This window comes from Phodopus roborovskii, unplaced genomic scaffold (assembly GCF_943737965.1).
Source record: "Phodopus roborovskii unplaced genomic scaffold, PHOROB, whole genome shotgun sequence".
Lineage (NCBI taxonomy): Eukaryota > Metazoa > Chordata > Mammalia > Rodentia > Cricetidae > Phodopus > Phodopus roborovskii.
In genome coordinates this window covers 25,852,475-25,877,440 of record NW_026126571.1, presented here as the reverse complement: position 1 = coordinate 25,877,440, position 24,966 = coordinate 25,852,475, and the positions used below count along the sequence as shown (strand labels likewise).

General features: G+C 39.7%; 1 protein-coding gene across 3 annotated transcripts in view; it reads left to right on the top strand.

Moving 5' to 3' along the window:
• Positions 1-1,289: 1,289 nt before the first annotated feature.
• Positions 1,290-24,966, top strand: part of Klhl7 (kelch like family member 7) — a 46,507-nt gene continuing 22,830 nt past the window's right edge. The window contains exons 1-6 of one of the 3 annotated variants that reach the window (XM_051202887.1): positions 1,291-1,612; positions 4,474-4,619; positions 14,815-14,917; positions 15,840-15,933; positions 16,148-16,272; positions 21,927-22,102. In XM_051202887.1, coding sequence (XP_051058844.1) covers positions 14,839-14,917; positions 15,840-15,933; positions 16,148-16,272; positions 21,927-22,102 — 474 coding nt within the window. In that variant the 5' untranslated portion in view covers positions 1,291-1,612; positions 4,474-4,619; positions 14,815-14,838. Of the gene's footprint in view, positions 1,613-1,901; positions 1,913-4,473; positions 4,620-14,814; positions 14,918-15,839; positions 15,934-16,147; positions 16,273-21,926; positions 22,103-24,966 lie in introns of those variants that run through there. The other 2 variants (XM_051202884.1, XM_051202885.1) reach the window with 2 other exon arrangements.

Below are 24,966 nucleotides of genomic sequence, written 5' to 3'. Positions count from 1 at the left end.
CGAATATTCATGCAAGAGGTCAGACAAAGCAGACTTACTACTTCCTAGGCCACACATACTCCAACAAGGCACACCTCCCTGTCAAACAGCGCATTCCCTGACAACTATGAACCCATGGGGGGGGATTCCTATTCAAACCACTATAGATAGATGATAGATAGATAGATAGATAGATAGATAGATAGATAGATAGCAAGCATTTAGTGTGTACATGCCTGTGTGTGTTTCTTCCCACAAAGTATGTTTCAGGGATCAAACTCAGATCATCAGTCTTGGTGGTAAGCATCTCTAACCACTGACACATCTTGCTGTCCCCAAGAAGTAGATTTTATAGAACAGACAGAAGAGCAATTTCTGAAAATCAGATCTTGATGGGAGGAGGAACTCATGTGTGCTTTATTTCTCGTTTCTTGCTGCCTTGTTAGAAACAGCACCCTATCTTAGCAGGGCTGTAAGCTACCACCTTACAGTGACTGCGGTGACTTCCAGGATACCTTTCCTTCTGAGCTGCAATGCTTACATCTACTCTGTTATACATCTAGGTAGAAAACGGAGAGGCTATGTAGAAAGTTTTTATTATTAAACATAGTGATTTCAGATAGTCCTGTATATTCCTAAACAGCAAAATAAAAAACTGTACTTATGAAACATGTTTCTATGAGTTCTAGGATTAAACTGTGTTCCAGTGGAACTGCCAGGAAGCCTAATTGAAGCCTTCTGGAAGTGACGTTTGATCTCTGGTTTATTTGTTTTGTTTTTCGAGACAGGGTTTCTCACAAGAGATCCACTTGCCTAGGCCTCCCATGTAAACAGCCTATTAAACAGGAAGGCATGTTATGTTAAGGAGTCATCTATAGGATTATGTTCTTGCTTTCTGAACCCTAACAAGTAAGTCGGGGTAAATAGGCTTTTGCCTTGCAGTATGCATTTTTCTTTAATCATTTAATAGTTACTGAGTGCCTCCAATATGCCACACTGGATTTGCAGTAATTCTGTTCTCAAGGAGCTTAGACACATTGGCAGTATGTGTGACACAGTCTTAGTATGTCCTATCATCTACAATCATCCAAAATAGATCATTACGACATCTAAACCTGGGGACTCTGCCTTTGGCAGGAGAAAGGCACGTGTGACCTTGGTTAAGGCCGATGCAACAAGCACTCAGTGGTCCAAGAAAAAAATGTGGCGGCACCCACCGATCTGCACGACACAGCCGGTTGCTGGGAGCGTCGCGCGGCTGTGACGCACATGCCCCGCCCCCTGCTTCTTAGCGTCCCGCCCCCCCCCATCCCAGGCCCAGTGCGCATGCTTGCGACCCGCTTTGCTTGCAACCGTGGCTGAGTTGTCTTCACCTGGTCTGCGATTATCCGAGGAGCCGCATCCTCCCTCGGCGGTCCCGCAGCGGCCCGTGCTCTGCAGCCGACGCCGTGCTCCCGACCGCCGCGTGTGGCGGGCAGACCCTCGCCGCAAAGCCGCGGAGGGCAAGAAGAGGATGGCCACCTCCGGCGTGGAGAAGAGTAGCAAGAAGAAGACCGAGAAGAAACTTGCTGCTCGGGAAGAAGCCAAGCTGCTCGCGGGTTTCATGGGCGTCATGAACAACATGAGAAAGCAGGTGCGGGCTGTGCGGGCCCCGGGGCGGGGCGGGGCGGCCGGGCCTGTCGCCTTGGCCGCGGGCCTGCGCTGCCACGGGGCTTCCGAGGCCCACTGAGCGGGCACTCGGGAGGCGGGCGGTGGGCCTCTGGGGCCGTTGTGTAACCGGTCTACTCCAGTTCTCGGCGAAGCCCGGAGCCTTCGGTTCGCGGGCAGTAACGGTGCCGTGAGACCCCTCAGAGGGCTTCCCGTGTCACCCAGGAGGCACCACTACTCGACGCATCCTCACATACCTGCTCATTTAGGGCAAAACAAGATGCCGGTAAATAACCGTTTTCTAAGGGCTCTGGGCGCCGCTGTTGCCAAGAATATGTATCTCTTTGTTCTGTCTTTGAGACGTGGTGTATTCGTGAAACTGCAGCACGTCATCGAAAGGTGGCTTATGAAAAGCGAGTTTTAACGGCGGAGACGGTAGACAGATTTTTATTTATTCACTAGATTATAACCTCTAATAGACCCGGTAAGCATGGGAACGCTCCTTGGTTGCTTTTTGATTCCGTGAGCCTTACTTGGTAGAGAACATACATGGAAGGAGGTTCTAGGCATGTTTCAGTTGGTTGACTCTGATTCTGTTTTTTTCAAGAGGACAAAGCACAACGTAAGCTCGAGTGGTTGAAAAACCTAATTCGCCTTTCTGGCGCCTTTGCTGTGGGTATGGGCAACAGAAGAACGTAAGATCTATTTAAATAGGAAGATACCAACTCCTGATTTCCTTAAGCGAATGCTGGCCGCGGCAAGCTTGTCTTTGTTCACCAACTGGCACAGTATGGTGCAGTAGATACTGTGTTCTTGAATGCGTAGATCTTTCCTGGCCTTGATGCTGAAATAACTGAATGGCTGGATTAATTATTTAATATGTATCTCTTTTCATAATTCTTCTTGTAACCTTTTTGTGGTTTACAATATTGATGATTTGAGACAGCAGATGTCTTTGATGTATGCCTGTAATGGTAATTAAATCGAGCTCACTGGTGCTTAAACTTGTTGTTTAAACTCATTCTTGTATACTCTTCTCCGCCAAACCTTGTCATCCGTGGACTGCAGCGTTGTAAAGCATTACCTCATTCCTTAAATAGATAGGCTGCAACATCAGATGTTAAACTTGAGAAGATTATCCGAGCCTGGATGTTTAGGTCCTTGATTTTAAAATTGATTCTTTTTTTTAAGACTTGGCTTTAGATTACTGTGACATCTGTTTGTTTTATTGCTAAAATAGAAATACAGGTACTAAATTAGAATTACTGGAAAATCAAGGTTATGCTACTGAGTAAGAGGAATATGGATACTTGGTGAGCACCTAGAGATCTGACCCTTCTACTGTGGCTTATTTAATCTGCCTGATTTTTCTTTATAAGACTTGGGTGAATTTCTGACTTCTCTAGCAACTTGATGGATTCCTGCATTTTAAAAAGATACATGGTATCATTGTGCATTGATTTGTGTTGTTAGTTTTGTTGGGCTATTACAGACCCCTCCTGTAGCATTTAATCACCATAATTGATTCCTGTGTCTTTGTCTTAGTTAGGGTTTTATGCCATGTTCTGGTAATTGTTGGGGCTGAAACATGACCCCTTGTTCCAGATTTCTGTTTTCTATGGTTTCCTTCACTGCCTAAGCCTGGCCGCATTGGGATTTGCTCTGTAGGCCAAGCTGGCCTTGAACTCAGAGATCTGCCTGCATTTGCCTCCTGAGTGTTGGGTTAAAGATATATACCACCAAGCCTGTTTCTAAACTTTAATTCCTTTTCACTTTAGGTTGGAAGCTTAGTTGGGTGAAGTTTTGCCTTGAGATCATTACCATCTTTATTCCATTTAGGACCAGGCTTTTAACTTTTATCTTCTTGAGTACAAGGACCATTATGATGCCTGGCATCTGTTTTCTCCTCAGACTCTACATTTTGTAGTTTAACTTGCTCAGCTTCCTGCTTTTCATTATAGATCTGCATAAAACTGGCCACTAATAACCACACGACACAGTCAATACTAGGCTATTTTTGAAATCTCTGCCAAAGCTGTTAATAGCTTTTCAATTAAGACTCAGGCAGGCTTTTTGGACAGAGGCAGAAAGCAGCCATATTCCTCACAAGAGTGGTCTCTAAGCCACATACGAACATTCTCCTCTGAAACCTCTTGAGTCAGGTCCTTTCATTTTCAGTCCCCCTCAGCACCACTGTCTTCTTTCTATCCTTCTACTGGTGTGACTCTTTAAATCCCACTTAAAGCATTCAGCTGCTTTCCTAATCCAAAATCCCCAAGTCCACATTCCTCCAAACAAAAGCACAGTGAGCCCTATCACAGCAATACCCTACTCCCTGGTTTAACTTCTGTCTTAGGGATTTATTGCTGTGACGAGACACCACGTCCACGGCAACTCGTATAAAGAAAAACATTTAATTGGGGCTGACTAAAGTTTCAATGGGCTTAGACCATTACTGTCCTTCGGGAAGCATGGCAGCACACAGGTAGACATTATGCTGGAGAAAGAGCCACAGGAAGAGAGAAGGTCACTGGGCTTGGTTTGAGCATTTGAAACCTGAAAACCCACCCCCAGTGACACACTTACATTTTTATTTTCTCCACCATGTTTTTTTAAAGATGCATTGTTTCGCTTTGTAGTTGATTATATAGTGCTGCACTTTAACACAATAAAGATTTAACTAAGAATGACTGACAAGGACAGTTGATGGGGATAGGTGAAGCAGAAGCCAGAAAAGGAACATTTGCTTGAAAACAAGTTTTATAAGTGTTCCTGTGTTTTGGTAAATATGTTAAATTTCAAATTTGTGTTCTATTTTGTTTCCTCTTAAACCTCATTTCATTGCAGATGAAGATAATGAGTGCTTGAGTGGCAAGGACCCTCTGCATACACTCAGAAACATTCTTTCAAGGATTTCAGAGAGAGTAATATACTTCAATTCCAGCCCTACTCTACTGCTCATTTATTCTATGGATTTAGGTAGCACAATTTAGGTAATTTCTTTTATGTACTGCTATATGAGTCCATTTTGTTGTTATAACAAAATACCCAAAGAGTAGTAATTTATGAAGAAGACGGGATTATTTAGTTTCCAATTCTGGAGGTCCAAGACATTACCAATATCTGTTCAGTTTCTGATGGGGCCCATACACTGCACCTTGAAAATCAGAAGTGAATCAGCTTTGTGCAGAAACAAACACGCTATGCCGGGAAGTGACAGGCAATCTTCATAACAATGCACTCATATCACTAAGTTACTCTTGTTAAAGATTTATTTTTAGAATGTTGTGTACATGTACATAGTGCACATGAGTGCTAAGAACCAAACTCAGGTCCCCTGCAAGAACAAGATGTGCTCTTAACTACTGAGCCATCTCTCTAGCTCCTAAGTCACTCTCATAAGAACCACATTGCTTTCATGAGGATGGAGCCCTTATTACTTAGTTACCTCTGACAGATGCCAACTTTGTCCCATTTTTAATTACCAGGGTATAAGTTTCAACATAGTTTTACTACAGACAAACCATAGCAGTAGCATTTGGCAGAGCCAACAGTCTTAGCTTTTTGTGCCTTTCCTCCATCTTCTGGTTCTTTCCTTCCTCTGTTTTTAAAGTAGACTTTCTGATAAAGTGTAAGATTCAGAAATCTGAAACTTAGTAGTTATAAAGTGAATACATTGCTAACAATAGAACTAAAATGTGACAGGGTGGGGGGGATGTGGGGGCGGGAATGTTCTTTGTGCTTTCTCAAACATTTCCCCTATGATAACTACCATTTTCTACCAGTTTATTTTTATAAATAAACACTACAAGGTGTATACTTGGGTTTATTTTGTCCCCTCCCCTTTTTTTCTTGCATTGCCAGAGGTTAAACTCAGCCTTGTACATGCTGAGCAAGCATTATACCTTAGTGAGCTGTGCCTCAGCATTGTATCTCAGGTTCCTAAAACCAACATTAGTGGGTTTATCTGTGTTTCAGTATGTAGTACTAGCTCATTCGTTATGGAATGTGGTATTTCTTCGTTATAAAATATATCATGATCTATCTGATGTGGTTTTATGCACATTTGAGTTATTTCTACTTTTGTGTTTTTAAGAATAATGCTACTAGTGGAACATGGCAGCCTACATCTTTAATCCTAGCACTCAGGAGGCAGAGACGGAGGCAAGTAGATCTATATGAATTTTGGGCCATCTGGTCTACATAGTGAACCTGCAAATAAGAAAGAAAAGTAAAATTTGTTTTCTGGGACTTTTAGGGAAAGGACATAAAGTTAGAGGGGTAGGAAGGGTCTGGGAGGAGTTAGGGGGATGAATAACATCAAAAACACATTGCATAAAATTCTCAAGAATAAGTAAAAACGTTATTTTAAAAAGAAATTCAGCTTTGAACATTTTTATAAGTCTTATGAGATATACACATATACATACATACATACAAACATACATACATACATATGTGTGTGTATTTGTATTAAGAAATGCCAAGGAGGGAAGTTACTGAGTTATAGAGAGTTTTACATAATCAATTTTAACTCATGGCTCTCAAGTTTTTCAATATAATTATACCAGATTTATACTTCTGGCAGCTTGGTATTGTTGGTGTTTGTATTTTAGCTCTTTTAATAAGTGGATAGTGGCATCTTATTTAATTAGATTGCTACTTGATTTATTTCTCAACCTTTTGTTTGGATTAATTTTATTAACTGATACAATGAGACACTAGACACTCTACAAGTCTGGATCACAATCACTGTTATTTATATGTAGTTGCTGTACCTTTCTATGTTAATAACATCCATGTGTTTAATATTTTGAGGGATGTGTCTTCTTGATAATATCACTGTGGTTTTCATTTTTTTTTCCCTATGAAATGAATTCAAGTATAATTACCATTTAAAACCTTTGTTAAACCTCCTACTGAGTTCTGTGAGAGAAACACAAAGCCTGTGTGAGAATTAGATAGGCTTGCTGGCCAAAAATGACTGATTTCTCAGTATATGTTGTTTGAGTATAGATTACTGTGTTGTGTTTTTTAAAGACTTTTTACGAGAGCACGTTTTATTTTTGACCAAATCCACTCTTCACTCTACCCCTCCAACTCCTCCTGATTCTGTCATGTCACACTCCCCACATCACCTTCCCATCTTCATAGAACCTGCATCGTCCAATCAGTGTTGGTATGAATGTTGCTGTAGCATGGAAACTCAAGGTTAACTTAACAGGGTCCCTACCTTTGAAGACTAACTGTCTCTCTGTATCCATCAACTCCCTGAAGCTTCTCAACTAGCAGTGTAGCTTTGTGAGCCTTCCCAACTGTGCTGGAATATTGACTAGATTGATCTTGTCAAGGTCTTGTGTGTATCCACAGTTGCTGAGAATTCATGAGTGTGACTGCCTGTCATGTTGAGAAGACTCTGTGTGTGGAGGGGGGCGGGTCATTTGGGGATGAGTACTACACAGTGATTTAATCTCTGCACTTTGATCATTTTTGTTCCTTTCTGTTAACCTTGCATACACTGCTAAAAGAAGCTTCTCTGAGAAGGGGTAAGCTCTGGACTAGTCTTTGGGTATAGGGATAGATGGCCAAGTACACTCTATGGGTCATGAGTTCCCTCTTGTTGAAGTAGGCCCTAAATCTGACATACCCTGACTAAAAGCAACTTAAATCCTATGTTTACTTAATCCTATATTTCCAGAGGAATAGAAGTCCATGGTAGAAAAGGCATGGCAACATGGCAGCAGTCAGGGAAAGAAAGCATGTGGCAGGAGTGGGAAGCTGGCCAGTTATATTTTCAGCTACACACAGGAAGGGAAGAGAGGTAAGGAGAACAGGAAGTGAGACTAGATTGTACCTCAAGCCCACATTAGTGACATACTTCCTCTAGTAACCTCTCCTAACTGGGGACCAGGTGTTCAAATACATGAGCCTGGGAGGGCATTTCTTATTCAGACCACCATATACCCCAAGACATTGGTGCTGCTGTTATACCAATGGGCATATCTTGCTGGGAAGACTCTTGGTGCCTTTTCTCTCCCAGGAGCCTGCGTGTGGCACTGTGAAAGCTAACCATAAGAGAGGAGGGCCAGTTAGGAGCCAGCTTGCTTTCTCCAAATCCCGTGACTAAAGTATGTGGTGTCTTCAGCATTAGTATTTTATCCCCAAGTTCTGATGGGCAGCCAAGCGCAGTGGAAATAGCCTTATTGTTTTGACAATCTCTTATACTGCCTTGACCAATAACTCTAGGGGAGGTATCCCATACCTGAGACTGGGCTTTTTATGTAATAGTCATGTTTCTGGGAGAAGCATTATCTGTAGGGTAATGCTAACTAAACTTTTTTGGTATATTTTCTTAAATCCTTTCACTATTGAAATCCTTTCATCCTTGAAAGTGAGGTATGTTTGTTGTAAACAAGAAGGTGGACCTATTTCTTAATCCATTCAGATAGTTTGTCTTTTGGTTGGTGAACTGGCACCATTAATATTTAAGAAATGTGTTTTGCTTGGTATAAAGTCCTTTGTAGCTTCTTAATAGCTCTAACTTTGAAGAAACTATGCCTTCTTGGCCTCAATTTTATATAGACTTTTCTGACCAAATTGCAAGACTTTCTGCTTCATTTTTACTGTGACTGTGGTTAAAGTAGCCTGCCTTGCTGTCCCACATTCTGAATGCTGGGCTTGAAACTTCCTCTGCTAGATTAAATTCAGGTTTCTAGAAGGATTCAAGGCATGGACAAAATATAGTCAACAACTTTGCCATGTGTTAACACAGAATCCTTGTTCCCATCCTTAGCCTCTGAATTTCTATTGGCATTCTGCCCTTTGAGCTTCTATGAGAATTAAGCATTATAACATTCTAGAGCTTCTCTAGCCCATATCCCCAATCTCTTCCAGATTTTCCATATGCTAGTTCCAAAGGTTTCTAGACTGTATGGTCAGATTAGCTATAGCAATTATCCCACTTCCTGTATTAGTTTTCTGTGTTGCTGGTTTTGCTGTTTTCATAGCTGTGATAAAATACATAAAGCATCTTAATGAAGGAAAGATTTACTTGGGATCTGGACTAAAGGGTTCAGCCCATGATTGGTTGGTCCCACATGTAACACAGGTGGCATTTTGCCTTATTATAGGCAGGACACAGACATGAAGGGATCAAGGACAAGATTATTCCTGCCTCTCCCCCAGAAAGAGGACCTGCCTTCCCTACCTACCTCTACCTTGGCCTTATTTCTAAAATTTCCAGCTAATCTCCTAAAATAGTGGTGCCATGTACAACCAGGCCTTCCATACATGGACCTTTTGGAGGTAAACTTCTTGTCTGAGCCATAATGCTAAGGTCAGTATTCTTTTGAGGCATCAGTTCAGAGCTACACAGATAAATGTAAAATTTGCAATAGTGTTGGGTGTTATTAAGGAGAAGAATATCATATATTGACCATCAGGAAAGTTTCTCTAAGAAGTGGTAATGGAGAACTAACATAAGAGTATTTCCCAGGCAGAGGAGAGAGCCTCTCATGTACCAGAAACAACGTGCTTATGCTAGAGACCTACTTTACTTTAGAATGACAAGTGCAAGGCATTGGTTAAAGTCCAGTTTGACTAGAACACACAACATGAGGAGTGAACATGGTACAGGCTGAAACTGATGAAGAAAAACAGGGGTTTGCTTGTGTACTGCTTCATAAATTAGAATTTTCCCTTATTTAAAACCTGTGTTTCTTTTGAAAAAAAAAATTTATTAGTCAGTTGGTTTGTTCATTATGGTTTTTTGAGATTGGGTTTCTCTGTGTAACAGCCTTGTCCTAGAAGGCTGGCTGGCCTGGAACTCACAGAGATCTACCTGCCTCTGTCTCTAGGGTGCTAGAATTAAGAGGCATGTGCCACTATGCCCAGCCTACAATCTTTTTCTTTATATGAATGAAATTAAAAGATGTGAATTAAAAGAAATCTCAGAGTGGTTGCTGTCAGACTGAATAGGAAGTTGTGTCCAGTGAGACCTGATGATTCTTTGGACTGAGTGAGATGCTAGCCGCAGCAGTCGTAGTATCAATGAAGGTGGTAATATTTCTCTCAGATCAGATGAGCTACACTTCACAGTTCCCTGACATTGTCAGCAGATTAGGTAAGTTTATTGGGAATTCTTAAAGGAAGGGATTAGTTAAAAAAAAAAAGTTTCCCCACACTAAAAAAATTGAAAACACTATTAAAATGGAGAAAATTAGGTCTGCATATGATTACATAATGGATGCTTTAAAAATTGGATCATGAAGGAATAATCAACTGTAGTTGATACACAGTCATTTTGATAATCTTTGTTTTGATAATTCTTGGTTTATCTCTTAAAAAGTTGGTTGATATGAGTGCTAAGATGCAGGCCTTAGAAAAACTCATTAAGGCAGATTATAGAGATAGTCAAACTCAGACTGGAGAATTACATGGAAAAACAAATTCAGCATTGCATTTTAAGGTTAAAAATGAACACTTTAAGGTCTTAAGAGAACCACCTTTAATATATCCAGTAACCTTACTGAAGGAGATTCTATAAGAGCTACTTGGAAGCCTGTGACAATGTTAGATTTAGGGAAATTCAAGGAAGCTGTAGTCTCATATGGCATCCATTCACCATTTGTAAACATGATAAACATGTGGTCTGTTTATAATAGGATTGTCCCCACAGATTGGATAGATTTGATAAAAGCTGTCCTAGAGCCTGGACCACAATTACAATGGACTTCCTGGTTTAGAGAAGAGGCTGTGAATATTGAACAAAAGGCTAAAACTAGAGGTATAGATATCTCCCAAGATCAGATTCTTGGAGAAGGAGATTATGCTACTTTAGAAAGGCAATGTCGTCAATATGATGATCATCTCTTGGGCTTATGCCATGTAGCAGCTTTGAGTGCTTGGGACAGACTTGGAGAAACAGGAAAGAAAATTGAATCATTTGCAAAAGTCATGCAGGGCCCAAAGGAAGCATTCATGGACTTCTTACAAAGACTGTCATTAGAAGTCAATAAAATGATATCAGACTCAGATGCTCAAATGTATAGGGCCAGAAGGACAGAGAGGAATATTAAAGCCAAATGTTGCTAATATTGCAATGAATTTGTGGGTTGTGGGACATGATTTATTATAGCAATGGAATACTCAGATAAACATTTCTTCCAGATTAGAAACAAAACATGTATTAACATATGGCTATGGAAGATTTATAAAGAACAATCACCAATTATTCAGGTAGTACAAGAACAGAATACAACAGCTGCTAATCTTCCAAAGACAACAACACCCTTACCTTTACAATGGCTGACAGACGAACTTGTATGGGTTTCACAATGTCCTTTAACAACAAAGAAACTGAAGGCTTTAGAAAAGCTGATACAGGAGCAACTAAATGCTCAGCATATGGAGGAACCAGTGAGCTCTTGGAATACTCCTGTATTTGTTAAAAAGAAATCATAAACATGAGAATTAGGACAGATTTAAGAGCTTTTAATAAGATGATACAGCCAGTGGACTCTGTACAGTCTGGAATTGCTTTGCCTTCTGTATTGCCTAAAGGATGGCCTCTCATAGTAAGTGATTTAAAAGATTGTTTCGTTAGTGTACCATTACAAGAAAAAGAAATTTTTGTCTTCACAATGCCTACTTATAATTCTCAGCCCACTAAAAGATATCAGTGGAAGGTTCTCCCACAGGGAATGTTGGATAGCCCCACCCTGTGCCAGTATTTTATAAGGCAGCCAACCTAAGCCCCATTTCTCTGTCTGCCTGCCTGCCTATGGATAAGGATGTAAGTTCTCAACCCCATGCCCATCTGCTGTCATGTTAATAAAGAACTAAAAGACTAACCCTCTGAAACTGAAAGCAAGCTCGCAGTAAATGCTTTGGTCATAGTATAGATTAATAACTAAGAACAGTAATAGAACAGTAACTAAGGCAACAGTTTATTTTGACAAGCATAACCATATCATAGCTGAAGATAGCTCAGATGAAACATTAGAATATAGTTTCACAGTCAAGTTTTTATTATTGCTGATGTCATTAGATATGAAGCACCACTCAGTATCAGTTTCATTTCAGAAAACAAGGTTTGCATTTGGTGGGATTTTGGCACCCGGCTACCCTTGCTTTCTCCTCCCGATTCCACCCTGTTTTAGTCTCCAGTGGGGCTTCTTCTCCTCCCATAGCCAGAAGTGCTTCATACCATCTTGGAAACTTACAGGCTGGCTATTTTTCTTCGAACTTGTGTGAATATTAATATCAGACCCAGCCTCATCCTGTTCTGTTGCCTGTAAACTAGCAGTGAGTAGCACCACTGTTTTTGGGAAAGTGGGTTTTATCTCCATTTTATAGCAGGTATTGTATGTATTGGTAGATCCCTATCCAGAGTCTCTTCAGACTTAATCTCTTTGAGTTTGTCTTCATCTGGCTCCACATCTTTCATTTGCACAGCACTTTGCTTGTATTTCAGTGCCTTGACATGTTTGCTTTAAAAGAATGGCTTTAAACTGTACCCAAGTGGTCCTCTTAGCCATCTTAGGGACCTTTCCAGGGTTTCCTGATAGTCTGAATTGTGATCCTGCAGGTAATATTCTTCTTGGGCAGTTCACTGCACAACAGCCCCACAGTCCATTTTCCCTATTGTCAAAGGTACCTTCTCAATACTACCAATCAGAATAGCAATTAAAGTCACTGTGAGCTTTAAGGGGAGGACTCAAACTGTAGCGGCCACACAAGACTAGAAGATCCCAAAGATGAGAGCTGAGAATAAATGCAGAAGTAGAACTAACATGGGAGGTAGTGAACAGAAGAAATTACAAGGTAGGTTTTTTTCTTTAATCTAACCAGTCAGTATGTATTATCAAATGTTAGTGGCTTTTGCTGTTGCTTTGTTGAGTTTTGGTTTGTTTTTGTTTTACATTTTTCTCTCTTGAGCTCACTTGGGGCTGTCATATTCTCCAGACTTGAGTCTCTGTCTTTGTCTGCGTATATACTTCTTCATTAATTGATAGTATCAGACATGAACTCACATTACTCATCCCCTTTTCAAACTTCAGTTCATTGTGGTACAATTAATAGATGTGCCACTGGAAAACAAATGACTTCTCCCATGTTACCCCTACATGTCTAACAGTATGTCCAGCTGCACATTCAGAAACCATAAGCAGACAAAGTTCATTGTACTTAAAATTCCTTTTTCATGGAAATGTTTTTTTCTGTATTTTGGTTTTTTTTTTTTTTTTTTAAATCCCATCAGCTGACAGAGGTCCATCCTTTGTGAGAGGGAGCTCTGTTATCTGATGCATGAATTTACTTCATATTCTGTTTTCCTCTTTGCTTCCTGCCCTTCCTGTCCCCTCATTGCTTCTAGTCATTTAACTAGCTCATTTTGGTGATGTAACTAAATGTGACTCACTGGTTTGATTTGCTATTTTGTGTGTTTTGGTATGGTATATGGCAAATCACCTGAGGACTATGCCACATATGGTCAGATATGAACCATCAATAGCTTTAGGGGCTATCAATCTGCATGTGATTCTAAGCACTGGTCCTCAAAATGTATTAACAAATCTTAAAATAATTTTTAATAAAATTGATATTTTTTATCTTTTAGTCTACTTTTGGGGGGTCATTTCTTTTTTCCTAAGCAATTAGCATCTTACTTGGATTTTTATTCACAAAATAAAGTAGTATTGGGGGAATGACTTAATGGGTAAAAGCATTTTCTGAGAAAGCAAGAGGACCTGATTTCAAATTTCTAGCACCCACAGAAAAGCCAGGTGTCTGTAACCCCAGCAGAGGGTAGAGAGTCAGGTCCTGAAAGCTCACTGTTCAGCCAGCCTCATGAAAACAGCAAGCTTTAGGTCATTGAGAAACTGTCTCAGAAAAATTAAGTGGAAAGTGAAGGAGGAAGACAACTGTTATCCTTCTCTGGCCTCTGTGTGCACAGACATTGATTCGCACACAAAGTAGCTAACTAAATACATAGTAAGAAATGTCAAGTTCTCAAAAACTACATTTGTAAAATATTGTCAGTAAAATTTAAATTTTGCAAAAACTGTATCTGCTAAGCTTCTAAACTATTAAAGATCATTAGCAAGATTTATAAACCACTCAATAGTGGACTGGAAAGATGGCTCACATCTCTAAACCATCCCAATCCTAGGGAATTGACATCCTCATTGGAACCCCTCAGGTGTCATGTGATACTTAAAATTTAAAACTTAAAAAGAAACAACAGAATGCATTGCTTGCCTTATACTCCCCAGTGGTTAGGTTGAAATGGTAGGCACCAAATTTTCTGTGAGCTCTGTATATGATATCTTTAGCTTGATTGTGAATATATTATTTGATCCCCCCTGAGGGGTACTTTTCTTTAAGAGTCATCTATAAGATGACAACCCTTGACATTTTTTCATTATGCCTTTCTTTTTCTTTCCATCAATTTAAGTTATTGTCAGCCTACCTTCTTTTTAGCAGCCCAAAGCTTAGAAACGGCTGCCTCCAGCTCTCTGTGGGCAGGGCACTTGTGAGAAGAGCTGTTCAAGGGAAGGTGACCGTCTGCAGGGCAGTCAGGTATCCTTCTGAGTTCCAAATCCTGTTTCCCATCAGAACTGTGACAGCTGCCTTATTGGTCATGTGCTATGTACTCTGGATTTTATATCACCGATGATTTAGGAAAATCAAATATAGACTACAGTGTTTAAAATTATGATTTACATATGCCATCATACCATTTACTCCCCCTTCCCTGCAGGAAGCTCACAATAAAAGCCTTAGAATTCATGCTAGGCAAATAAAGTTTTGGCTTCCCTGAAAGATTAGTAGACTGTTTTCTTTTGAGGGTGAAAGTTAGATAGCATCTCCCTACGCTGCCCAGACTGGCTTCAGAGTTGTTAGCGTCAGCCTCTCAACTGCTGTGGGCCATCACTCAGGCTCAGGAGACTTGTTTTTAATGTTTGATAGGCTAATTTACTTCCCTCTTGACTACTGGGAGTATGGCACCAAATTTTGATGTCATCTGACAGCAACTTTGTCATTGCTAAATATGTTCTAAAAGTATGTAGAAAGAGGATTTTAAGTAGAAAATAGAGGCATTACATATTTGGTCAGTTCCTGCTTTGTGATAGTTAATATAGCTGAACCAATGAGCTCTTTTTGATATGTTTTTCTTCTTTTTACTAGAGAACATTATGTGACGTGATCCTCATGGTCCAGGAAAGAAAGATACCTGCTCACCGTGTTGTCCTTGCTGCAGCCAGTCACTTTTTTAACTTAATGTTCACAAGTGAGTATTTTCAGGTAAAACCTGTTACTGGAGGTTTTGTTTTGTTTTGTTTTCCCCTATGAGAATTAGATAGAGTCTTGTAACGTCTACATAAAAATGATTTTTCTAGTTTTTAAGGCTCTGTAGAACTTAAGGCTATAGAGCAATAAGAAAATGGAAGTGGTCAGATGTGATGACCAAAGGTAAGAGCTCTTTCATTAGCCCTAAGGGCCCAGCGTCTTTGATGGTAAAATTTCTTTCTGGCGGAATATCCAGGCTTCGATTTCTTCCCCTGAGGTAGAAAGACAGGGTAACAGATGTATCTCTTGGCATTATATCTAGCAAGTTTATGCCCCAAAAGGACTGGAGGGGGAAGAGGAAGAAGGGGAGAAAATGTGTCACACTGTAGTGGAAAGAACCCTTTAATTTTAGCTGAGACCTGGAACCAATTCCTCATTATACTACTTAGTATTATTTTATGAGGCTTGTTTCTACTGATTTTGAGACGGGACCTTGCCATGTAGCCAGGGCAGGCCTGGAAGTTCCAGTGATCCTCTGACCTCTGCCTCCCGAGTGCTGAGATTACAGGCATACACCATGGCATATGTCTCTTGTTCTGTGGTCTTAGTAAAGTTAAATAACATATCTTCCTCCGTTTTCTCTTTGGTGTTCTACCTACCTCTGAGGATTTGGAGGGAAATAAGAGAAGAGTGACTCTGAATTATTTTAGGACTTGAGAGAAAAAAATCCAATTTTATGTCTTTTTCTTAGATTAATTGAAGGGTGCCACTAACATGGAGAGTTAATTTGGATGGATGGCTCTCCCTCCAGGGTGTCTGTCCTACTGCCTTCTGTGGTTAATGTAACCTGGAATGTCTCCGTTCCGTGGGGAAACCTGTGCTGCTGCTGCTGCTGCTGGTCACGTATGTTTCTTTTCTTTCAGCTAACATGCTTGAATCTAAGTCCTTTGAAGTTGAACTCAAAGATGCTGAACCTGATATTATTGAACAGCTGGTGGAATTTGCTTATACTGCTAGGTGAGTTTAGAAGAACTATTCTGTTTGGGGAATAAAACTGGGGTCTGCCACAGAAAAACATTGTTGTAACAAATTGGTTTGCTCCTGATTCCATAGAACAAAAACTGGAATGAGGGAGTTGGAAGGATCCTGTGTTGTAGGAGAGTATATTCTACAGTAGTATTATTTAAGTAATAAAAAACTGTGTGAACTTAATATTCCCTTTAACTTACAGAATTTCCGTGAATAGCAACAATGTTCAGTCATTGTTAGATGCAGCAAATCAATACCAGATTGAACCTGTGAAGAAAATGTGTGTTGATTTTTTGAAGGAACAGGTGGACGCATCAAATTGTCTTGGTAAGGAATACCAGATTTCTGGCTCTTTTAAAAAAAAAAAAAAAAAAAAAAAAAAAAAGAATAGAAATCCTCATTGTGTATTTAAATAAAGAAAAAAACCATATTGATAAGAATCTTCATTTAACCTTAAAGATACTATCCATTGAAACATTTTTAGTGATAAAATTTAAAAGGAACTTGTAAAGAAGCACATAATAGCCTGGGTAGCAATAAGCTAAATAAATACTATGTCACTACTTTCTACAATGTAACATGACTTTTTGTTTGTTTTTTCAAGACAGGATTTCATTCTGTAACAGCACTGGCTGTCCTCGAACTCAGATTCACCTGCCTCTGCCTACCTGGTCTTGAGATTAAAGGAGTTCACCACCACGCCCAGCAGTAACATGACTTTTATAATGGCTTTCATTCACCAAAGACAAGCAGCAAGGATGCCATCTATTTAGTCATAGTAGTTTTATATGAAAAACATGAACATTTGACTTCTAGGACTCATAATGTGCTAAGAAAACTGAGGTCATGTTTGTCATATAGTCACTCCATGAGTGAACTGGAAATGGAGTTTGAGTAATCTGATGCTTGTTTAGTACAAATAGGTTTTGCACTAGGAAACAGAAATCATAAATGAAGATACTAGTTGAGGACCTGCTATAGATCTTCATTTGAAACTATTGCTCAAGTAAGCAATTTGTCCACGAAAGAAGCGGAGAAAGGAATTCAGATATTTCTTAGTATAATACGAATTTCACTGTTTGATGACCCTTACTGGCAGCAGAAGTACTCAGCTCTTTGTAATTACATTTTCTTACCCATATGTAATTCATAGGCTTTAGAGAAAGAGAAGGCTGGAGGTCCAGGACAACATGTAGAAAAAGTAGGATCAAGGAAACAGAGGCGCTTGAAACCTGACTCAAGGCTAAGATGAGGGTGGGGGGTACTGATGAAAGAAAGTGAAGGCTGGGGCAGAGGGTTTCTGGAGATGCTTGGACCTCTTCTGTCCTAATTTTTCCTATACTGTTTTCCCTCCGGGCACTTTGTACTCCTTTTGGCACATATACTGTGAGCCCAGGGAGGAAAAAGCTGTCAGAAAGGGAACAGGATAATTGCAGAAAAGAATAAGAGTCAGGCAATAGGGATAAAAATGAGGCTGCTCTGGTATCCAGAAAAGGAACTGCAGTTGATGGAGTAGGAAGACAAGTAACTATGGAGTAAACATAATGATGGAATTTCTTTGTTAGCCAAAGGTCAACATGGTATAAGATCCTTTATTAGGAATAAATACTGCTTGTTACCCATCTTTGTATCAGGGACCCTCTGGACTGAGAATCCATCTCTTTACTATAGTTTACAGTTCTGTTTATCTAGCTTTTTACTTCTCTTGGTGGGGTTGTGGGGGTAACAAAATGAAAAGAGAAAGGGTACCCCGGTGGACTAGAAAGGAGCCTGATCTGAGCCTAAGTCTGGGACAAAGACAGTGACTTCAACTAGGCATGATAGCCTAGTTCCATGGATTGCCTACTTCCATGGAAGGATTGCCCCTACTTCAAGGCCAGCCTGGGCTACAGAATGAGATCTTGTCTCACAAAAAGGGACAGTGGCTCTGAGCCATTTACAGTCCCCAGTTACTTAGTAAAGGTAGGGTGAGAGGACCTTTCTGTGTATTATCTGAGCACAGCTGTCACTGCTAGCCAGGTAAAGAACTCCTGCCCAAGATTTCCTTTTGCTTCTCTGCTATCTTGTCACTGTAACTTCCACAGGTGTGAAGGGAACCCATGACAACTGATTGAATTGGGCAGAATTCAGTGAGACGTGGTGTACACCTGTAACCCAGTACTGAGAGGGCAGAGGCAGGTTCAAGCTTTGTTCCTGTAGCTAGTCTAGGCTAGCCGGGGCTATATAATGAGACCTGGTGTCAAAATAACAGAACAAAACAAAATCATACAAAATTCAAGGAAACCTAGCAGTGTGAGAAAAAGAAAAATCACACTAAACAGCCAAAATGTACAGCTCCTGGGGGCAAATTTAAGGAACAGAAAGAAAATTATAAATAGAAAAGATAAGGCAAGTGGTGGTGGCAGCATGCACTGTTAATCCCAGCACTCAAGAGGCAGAAGCAAGCAGATCTCTATGGGTTTGAGGCCAGCCTGGTCCACAGTTAGTTCCAGGACAGTGAAGGCTACACAGAGAAATCCTGTTTTGAAAAACCAAAATAGTAGTAGTAGTAGTAGTAGTGAAACAGAAAAGATTTTGAAGGGGAAAAAGCGCATGGTTTTCCAGACTTGACATTAATCAGATTGAACAGTAAAGTAGATGCCCCCTAAAATTCAAACTAAAGATTAATGGGGGAACTATCTACAAATAATAGGAAGCCATTACTGAATGATGAAAGGGCCATTAAAGGAAGAAACTGGGCACTAATATGAAGCAGGAGCTCCAGGAGCAGATAAAAGGAAAAACATTGACAAACTGCAAAGGAAAAGTCATTTGGACCTTAAAGACCTGTTATGAGTAGGTTTTCCTTGCTGGTCAGGTCCCAGAGCCATGCCAGCCCCAAATAACACACAGAGACGCTGTATTAGATATCATTCTGTTGTCCTGCTACTAGCATTTCTTTTTGGCTAGCTCTGTCTTAAATATTAACCCACTTCTATTAATCTAAATATTTCCATGTGGTCTCGTCTTACCGGAGGAGGGAATCTCCTCCCTACTACTTCCTCTCTCCTTGTCTCCTAGTCCCACCTACCTTGCTTTCCTATTGGCCAACCATGCTTTATTCATTAACCAATACAAGAAACATTTACAGGATGACATCTCCCATCAAAGACCATTTCAGATACAGTACAATCTGACTCATGAACTAAGATATTCCTTAGATATATCTTAGGGATGGTTTTTATTTTTTTTAATCTTTAAAAATCAAGAGCTGAAATTTGAGGTGATGGAAATGTTCTGGAGCTAGATAATAATCATGCCAGGATGACATGAGTATACATACTAAACGTGATTGGTGGTAGATTTTATAACATGTACTTACCACCAAAAAATTAACATAAAATTTAAGTGGTAGGTTACCAAAACAAACTGCTATTTCAATCCTAATGTGAAGTGTCCCACAAAATGACTTATATGTTTAAATCTCTCATTGAGAGATTATTGGACCATGAGTGCACCATCAATAAGAATATGCTAGCTAGTTTTTTTAGTGGTGGCAAAATGAGCTGTTTTGTTTTGTGAGACGGGGTCTGTAGTCTTGGCTGGCCTGGGTACTTGTTATCAGAGCTGGTATTGAACTTACAGAAATTCACCTGCTTCTGCCTCCTGAAGACTGGGATTAAAGGCATTGGCTACCATACCCAGAAAAATAAGATGACTTTTGTTGTTATTTTAATATTTATGTATTCATTATGTATACAGTGTTCTGTCCAAAAGTATGTCTGCAGACCAGAAGAGGGTACCAGATCTTGGTTGTGAGCTACCTTGTGGTTGCTGGGAATTGAACTCAGGACATCTGGAAGAGCAGCCAGTGCTATTAACTGCTGAGCCATCTCTCCAGCCCCTGACTTTTGTTGTTTTAAACAGAAAGGGAATTTGAGAGGCTGTGATGTATAACTCATAAAATTGCCCATACCGAAAAAGTTGGGCTTAGAGAAAGTAGAATTTGAACAATAAACTTGTTTAGATAGCTATCACAGAATGTTTTATACTGCGATCAAAGAGGGAGTGCGAGTTTATTTGCTTGGAGTATTTACAAATCCTGATCACCAGCAACAGGAAACATAAAAGCCTCTAAAAGGAAAGCAGCACAGGGCCTGACCCCCAACAGCAGTGCAGGAAGGCAAGAGACCAGCTTCAGAAGGGCATCTGCTTCCTCCAGTACTGTTTTTAGCACTTGGAAATTTAACTGAATATTTTAAAAGAAAACTGTAAGGAAGTATTAAGAACCTAATTATAGGCTATTTAAAAACTTGGTAATAACACAATAAATCAAATCTGGAATATAACTAAAGCATTTTTTGAAAGAAATTTATTTTTGGTCTTTCTTGATTTAAGCATCCTGCGCAAAGAGGTAAGAAAACCTTTCCAAGTCTGGTTAAGAAGGAAAGCTCAAAGAATAGCATCAGGATTTGATCTGTAGCTAGAAAAGCAAAAGGCAAGACCAAGCTGCCTTCAGAAGCAGAGAGCCTGAAGCCATTAACCTCAGATAGCTGGAAAGGTCCAATCTGTGATATCTTTATGAGTTAATGCTAGTGTGTACACAGAAAGTGGAGATTAATTTTTATTATTTAAATTGAGATCAGTAAGAAAAGGATAAAAGCTTCCCAGAAATAGGATTCCCATATTCCCAAATGCCAACTTTGAACAAAGAACAAGTGTGTGCATGTACAAATGTGCAGATAACTTTGCTTTTACTTAGAACCATTATTGTCTAAAGAATCCTTCCCCCTTCCAGTAAAGGTGATGATAATTTGGCCTGTGGACAGTACTTTGGTCTCCTTATATAGAACAAGAAATTCCCTCCAAAACAAAGTGGAATAATTAGGAAAAGGCTGAATGGAAAATATGTAAAACTTATTTTTAAATATTTATTTTACATATATGATTGACCTGTCTTCATGCACACCAGAAGAGGCCATCAGATCTCATTACAGATGGTTGTGAGCTGCCATATGGGTGTTGGGAATTGAACTCAGAACCTCTGGAAGAGCAGTCAGTGCTCTGAGCCATTTCTCCAGCCCCTGGAAAATATGCAAAACTTCTAAGGGAGGAAAATAAGTATTTATATAGGTAAAGATAAGAAAAGGGTATAAGAAAAACTGAATGTCAGTGGAATAAATTGAAATATCAGGTTGTTTTTTTTATTGGATATATTGTAGATTAGTGTGCCCAGTATCAGGAGGCAACTTGTGGGAGTTGACTCCTTTTCTCTGTGTGGGTCCCAGGGATATCAAGCTTGGGGGCAAGTCCTTTATCTGATAAACCATCTCCTAGTCCCATGTCTAATTCTTGTTTGGACCTCTTCCTCTATGTTGCAGCTGTCCCCTCAAAGCAATCCAAAAGTTCAGTGCAATCCTAACAAAAATCATCTCCGTTTTAAGTAATACTTAGTTTTTAATTTATTTGTAAAAGAAAGTGTTTAACAGTGCCTGAAAGAAGTTTGGGGAAATTGATACTATTTTCTTACTGGAAAGCATAAGACAACCTCATTTTGCCTTGAAGATAGACAAATTATTGGAACAAGACCTAGATTGTGCGTTGGTGGCAAGCACTTTTAATCCCAGCACTCTGGAGGCAGAGGCAAGCACATGTCTGTGAGTTCAAGGCCAGCCTGGTCTACAAAGGTAGTTCCAGGACAGGCTCTAAAGCAATACAGAGAAACTTCGTCTCAAAAAAAAAAAAAAAGAAAGAAAAAAGAAAAGACCTAGTTTTATGAGATCTACTTAAATTTTCCCCAAGCCTTGCTTTATCTCCTTCCCTACACCCTCCAAAACACATAGTACTTTATTTTTTAATCAGGGTATTACTTTGTAGTCCAGACTAGACTTAAATTTGAGATTTTCCTGCATTATCTACTCAAGTTCTGGGGAAGTGTATGGTTTTTCTAAAAGCAGTGTCTTTTGTTTTTGTTTCCCCCCCTCCCCTCTCTGTGTGTTTAGGTATAAGTGTGCTTGCAGAGTGTCTGGACTGTCCTGAACTGAAAGCGACAGCGGATGACTTTATTCATCAGCATTTTACTGAAGTTTACAAAACTGATGAATTTCTCCAACTTGATGTCAAACGAGTAACCCAGCTTCTTAGCCAGGACACACTGACTGTGAGAGCAGAGGACCAGGTCATTATATTGTCTTCTTGGATATTCATTGGTAGAAAATTCTTTACCAATTTCACATGATGTTTTAATATATGACAACAAAATTCTCATATTAGGGGAGAATGTATTCTTTATAACAATACATTATTACAAAGCCTTTTTCATTGGAACAGTCATGACTATTTGAACTACAAACTGCACGGTAGAGATAAAACTATTGGGTACCATGTCAGGCACAAAAGATTTCCTGAACTTACGTTACCTTACATGTAGTAGGCAATTTAGAGCATGTGACCAAGATGAGGATGAGAGGATGGGTAGGTTGTGATTTTAATTTTATAATCGTAGGGGCACAGTGTACAAAAGAGTACAAGAAGAGATCCACGGCGCAGAGGGGTGATAAGAGACTGGAAATGGTCAGCAAGTAATTTGACCTATGGGGCCTCTGGGAAGCCCTTCTGGGACCTTGATTTTAGCCCAGCATGACTTGATTTACATTCTGTTTTCTAGAACCATCAGTTTAAGTGTTAGGTGTGTAAATTCGCCAAAGATTTTAGGAGCAAGTAGTGTAATGAAGACTCACTTGGTTCTTGTATTTTTAAAATAACCTCACATCCTTCTCTATTTTAGGTCACTAAGTTTGTAGTAATTTGTTACCACTACAATACAAAATGAGTATACTGATATCATATGTTGAGTTGCTATTTTTCTTTAAAAAAAAAAAAAAGCACTAAGCCATGTTACTTTTGCCCTGTGTTGTTCATAACAGAATTTTGAAGTTGAAGGATTTGACTAGATAAAAAGAAAAATAAAATAAAAATGATTGCTTATGTCAGGCACAGCAGTGTGCCCAAAGTTCAGTTACCTAAGAGGCTAAAGTAGAATTAGTTGAGCCCAAGATGTTGAAACCAATTAGAATGTAATGTGACCCTCCTCTCAAGAGAAAAAAGGAAGATGAAAATGTCAGTTATTAGTACTGGAGAGATGGTTCAGTGGTTAGGAGCAGTGGCTGCTCTTCCAGAGGACCTGGGTTCGGTTCCCAGCTCCCACATGGCAGCTCACAACTGTCTGTAACTCCTGTTCCAGAGGATCTGACACCCTCCCACAATCACATGCAGGCAAAATACCAATGCACATAAAATACAAATAAGTTAGTTAATGATGCGGGGAAAGCCACATCAGTTCTGTCATCAAAATTAACTTGTATGCAGGTGAAGAAAAAACAACTTTACACTGGAAAACCTGACAGGTACTGCCTGCTGGTGGTTGTCAGCGATGTCTGTTGAGTACGTGTCCACTTGATGTAATAGAACAGCAAAATCATCACTGCTTTGGCTTGACACAAACTTAGACACATCTGGAAGGAAGGGATCTTATTTGGGAAAATAAATGTCTTTATAAGACAGACCTGTAGGCAAGTCTAAGGCATTTTCTTAATCAATCATTGGTACAGGAAGGTCTAGCTCCCTGGGTGGTGCAACCTCTGGGTAGGTGGTCCAGGTATGTATAAGCAAACAAAGCAAGCCAGGAGGAACAAGCCAATAAGCTTTTGGTGGTCATGGTGTTTTATCCAAAGCAATGGAAACCTAAGACAAACACTGTGGTCATCCTCCCCAAAAAGCCTAACACTAGATTAATGCACAAGACATCAAACAAACCAAAATTAAGGACAGTTTACCTGACCAGAGTTCAGAACTGTTAAGGTTGTAAGAAAGAAGGAAAGTCTGAGAAGCTTCCACACAGTCTAAAAAAAAAATCCTAGCTGACTTACAGACTTGATATAATGTGGTCTCCATTATGGGGTGGATGGGGAGGAAAATAATATTAAACACCAAAGAAATATAAAAATAGTATGGTATTAACAGATATACTAACTCATTGGTTATTACAGATGCTTCCTACTACAGTGATTGGGTGCAGAGAATACTAAATCTAAATCTGTTCTATACTTGATCTTAGACAGAAGACCAAAAGGCAATCTAAATATGTTGTAAAATAAAAAGCCTCTCTTTAAAGTTCCTGTTCCTTAATTTATTAACTGCTCAAACATATGTGTAGTAGATGATTATGTATATGAAATGTTGTTGATGCTATTTAGTGATTTATAAATTAACTTATATTAATGAACTTGGACTTGTTCAGTGCAGTTAAATTAATGGTACAGTGTCATTTCTGAAAGCATTTCTTACAGATATCCTATATTTTATTAAATATAGAATTGTATATCTTAAATTTTCTAGAAACAGGTAAGTCTTTTGGATCATAGTGTAGAAATACAAGGTTAAAGTAAATGACTCTTCTGGAATGGAAGACCTCTTGGGAAACCTGTGTTCCTGGTTCTGGGCGTATGCTGGGGCTATCACTAGCCAATAGACTTCTTTCAATATCACAACTGCTTCTGAAAAAGCTATGGTCTGCTGTTTTAAAAAAAAAAAACACACACACACACACATAAACAAACTTTGGGCCTGGAGAAATGACTCAGTAGTTAAAAGCACTTGTGCTCTTTGCGAGGAGTTCAGTTCCCAGCAGCCACATCAGGTGAGTCACAACTTCGTGTAACGCCAGCTGCAAAAAATATGGTAATTTCTTGTCCTCTGCAAGTACCCACCAACACATGGAGAATCATAAATAAAAATAAGTCTTTTTACAGAGCTCTATTTTTATTAATTTTATATGTGTGGGTATGGGCACTTGCTTGCTTACAAGTGCCCTTAGAAGCCAGAGGCATTGTATCCCCTGGGGCTGGAGGTAGAGACCATTGTGACTTGTCTGACATGGGTGCCAAGAACCAGGCCATTGAGAAGAACCGTATGTCCTCTTAACGGCTGAACCACCTCTCCAGCCCCATAATCTTTTTTTAAAAATCTCCGTTTTATCATCCT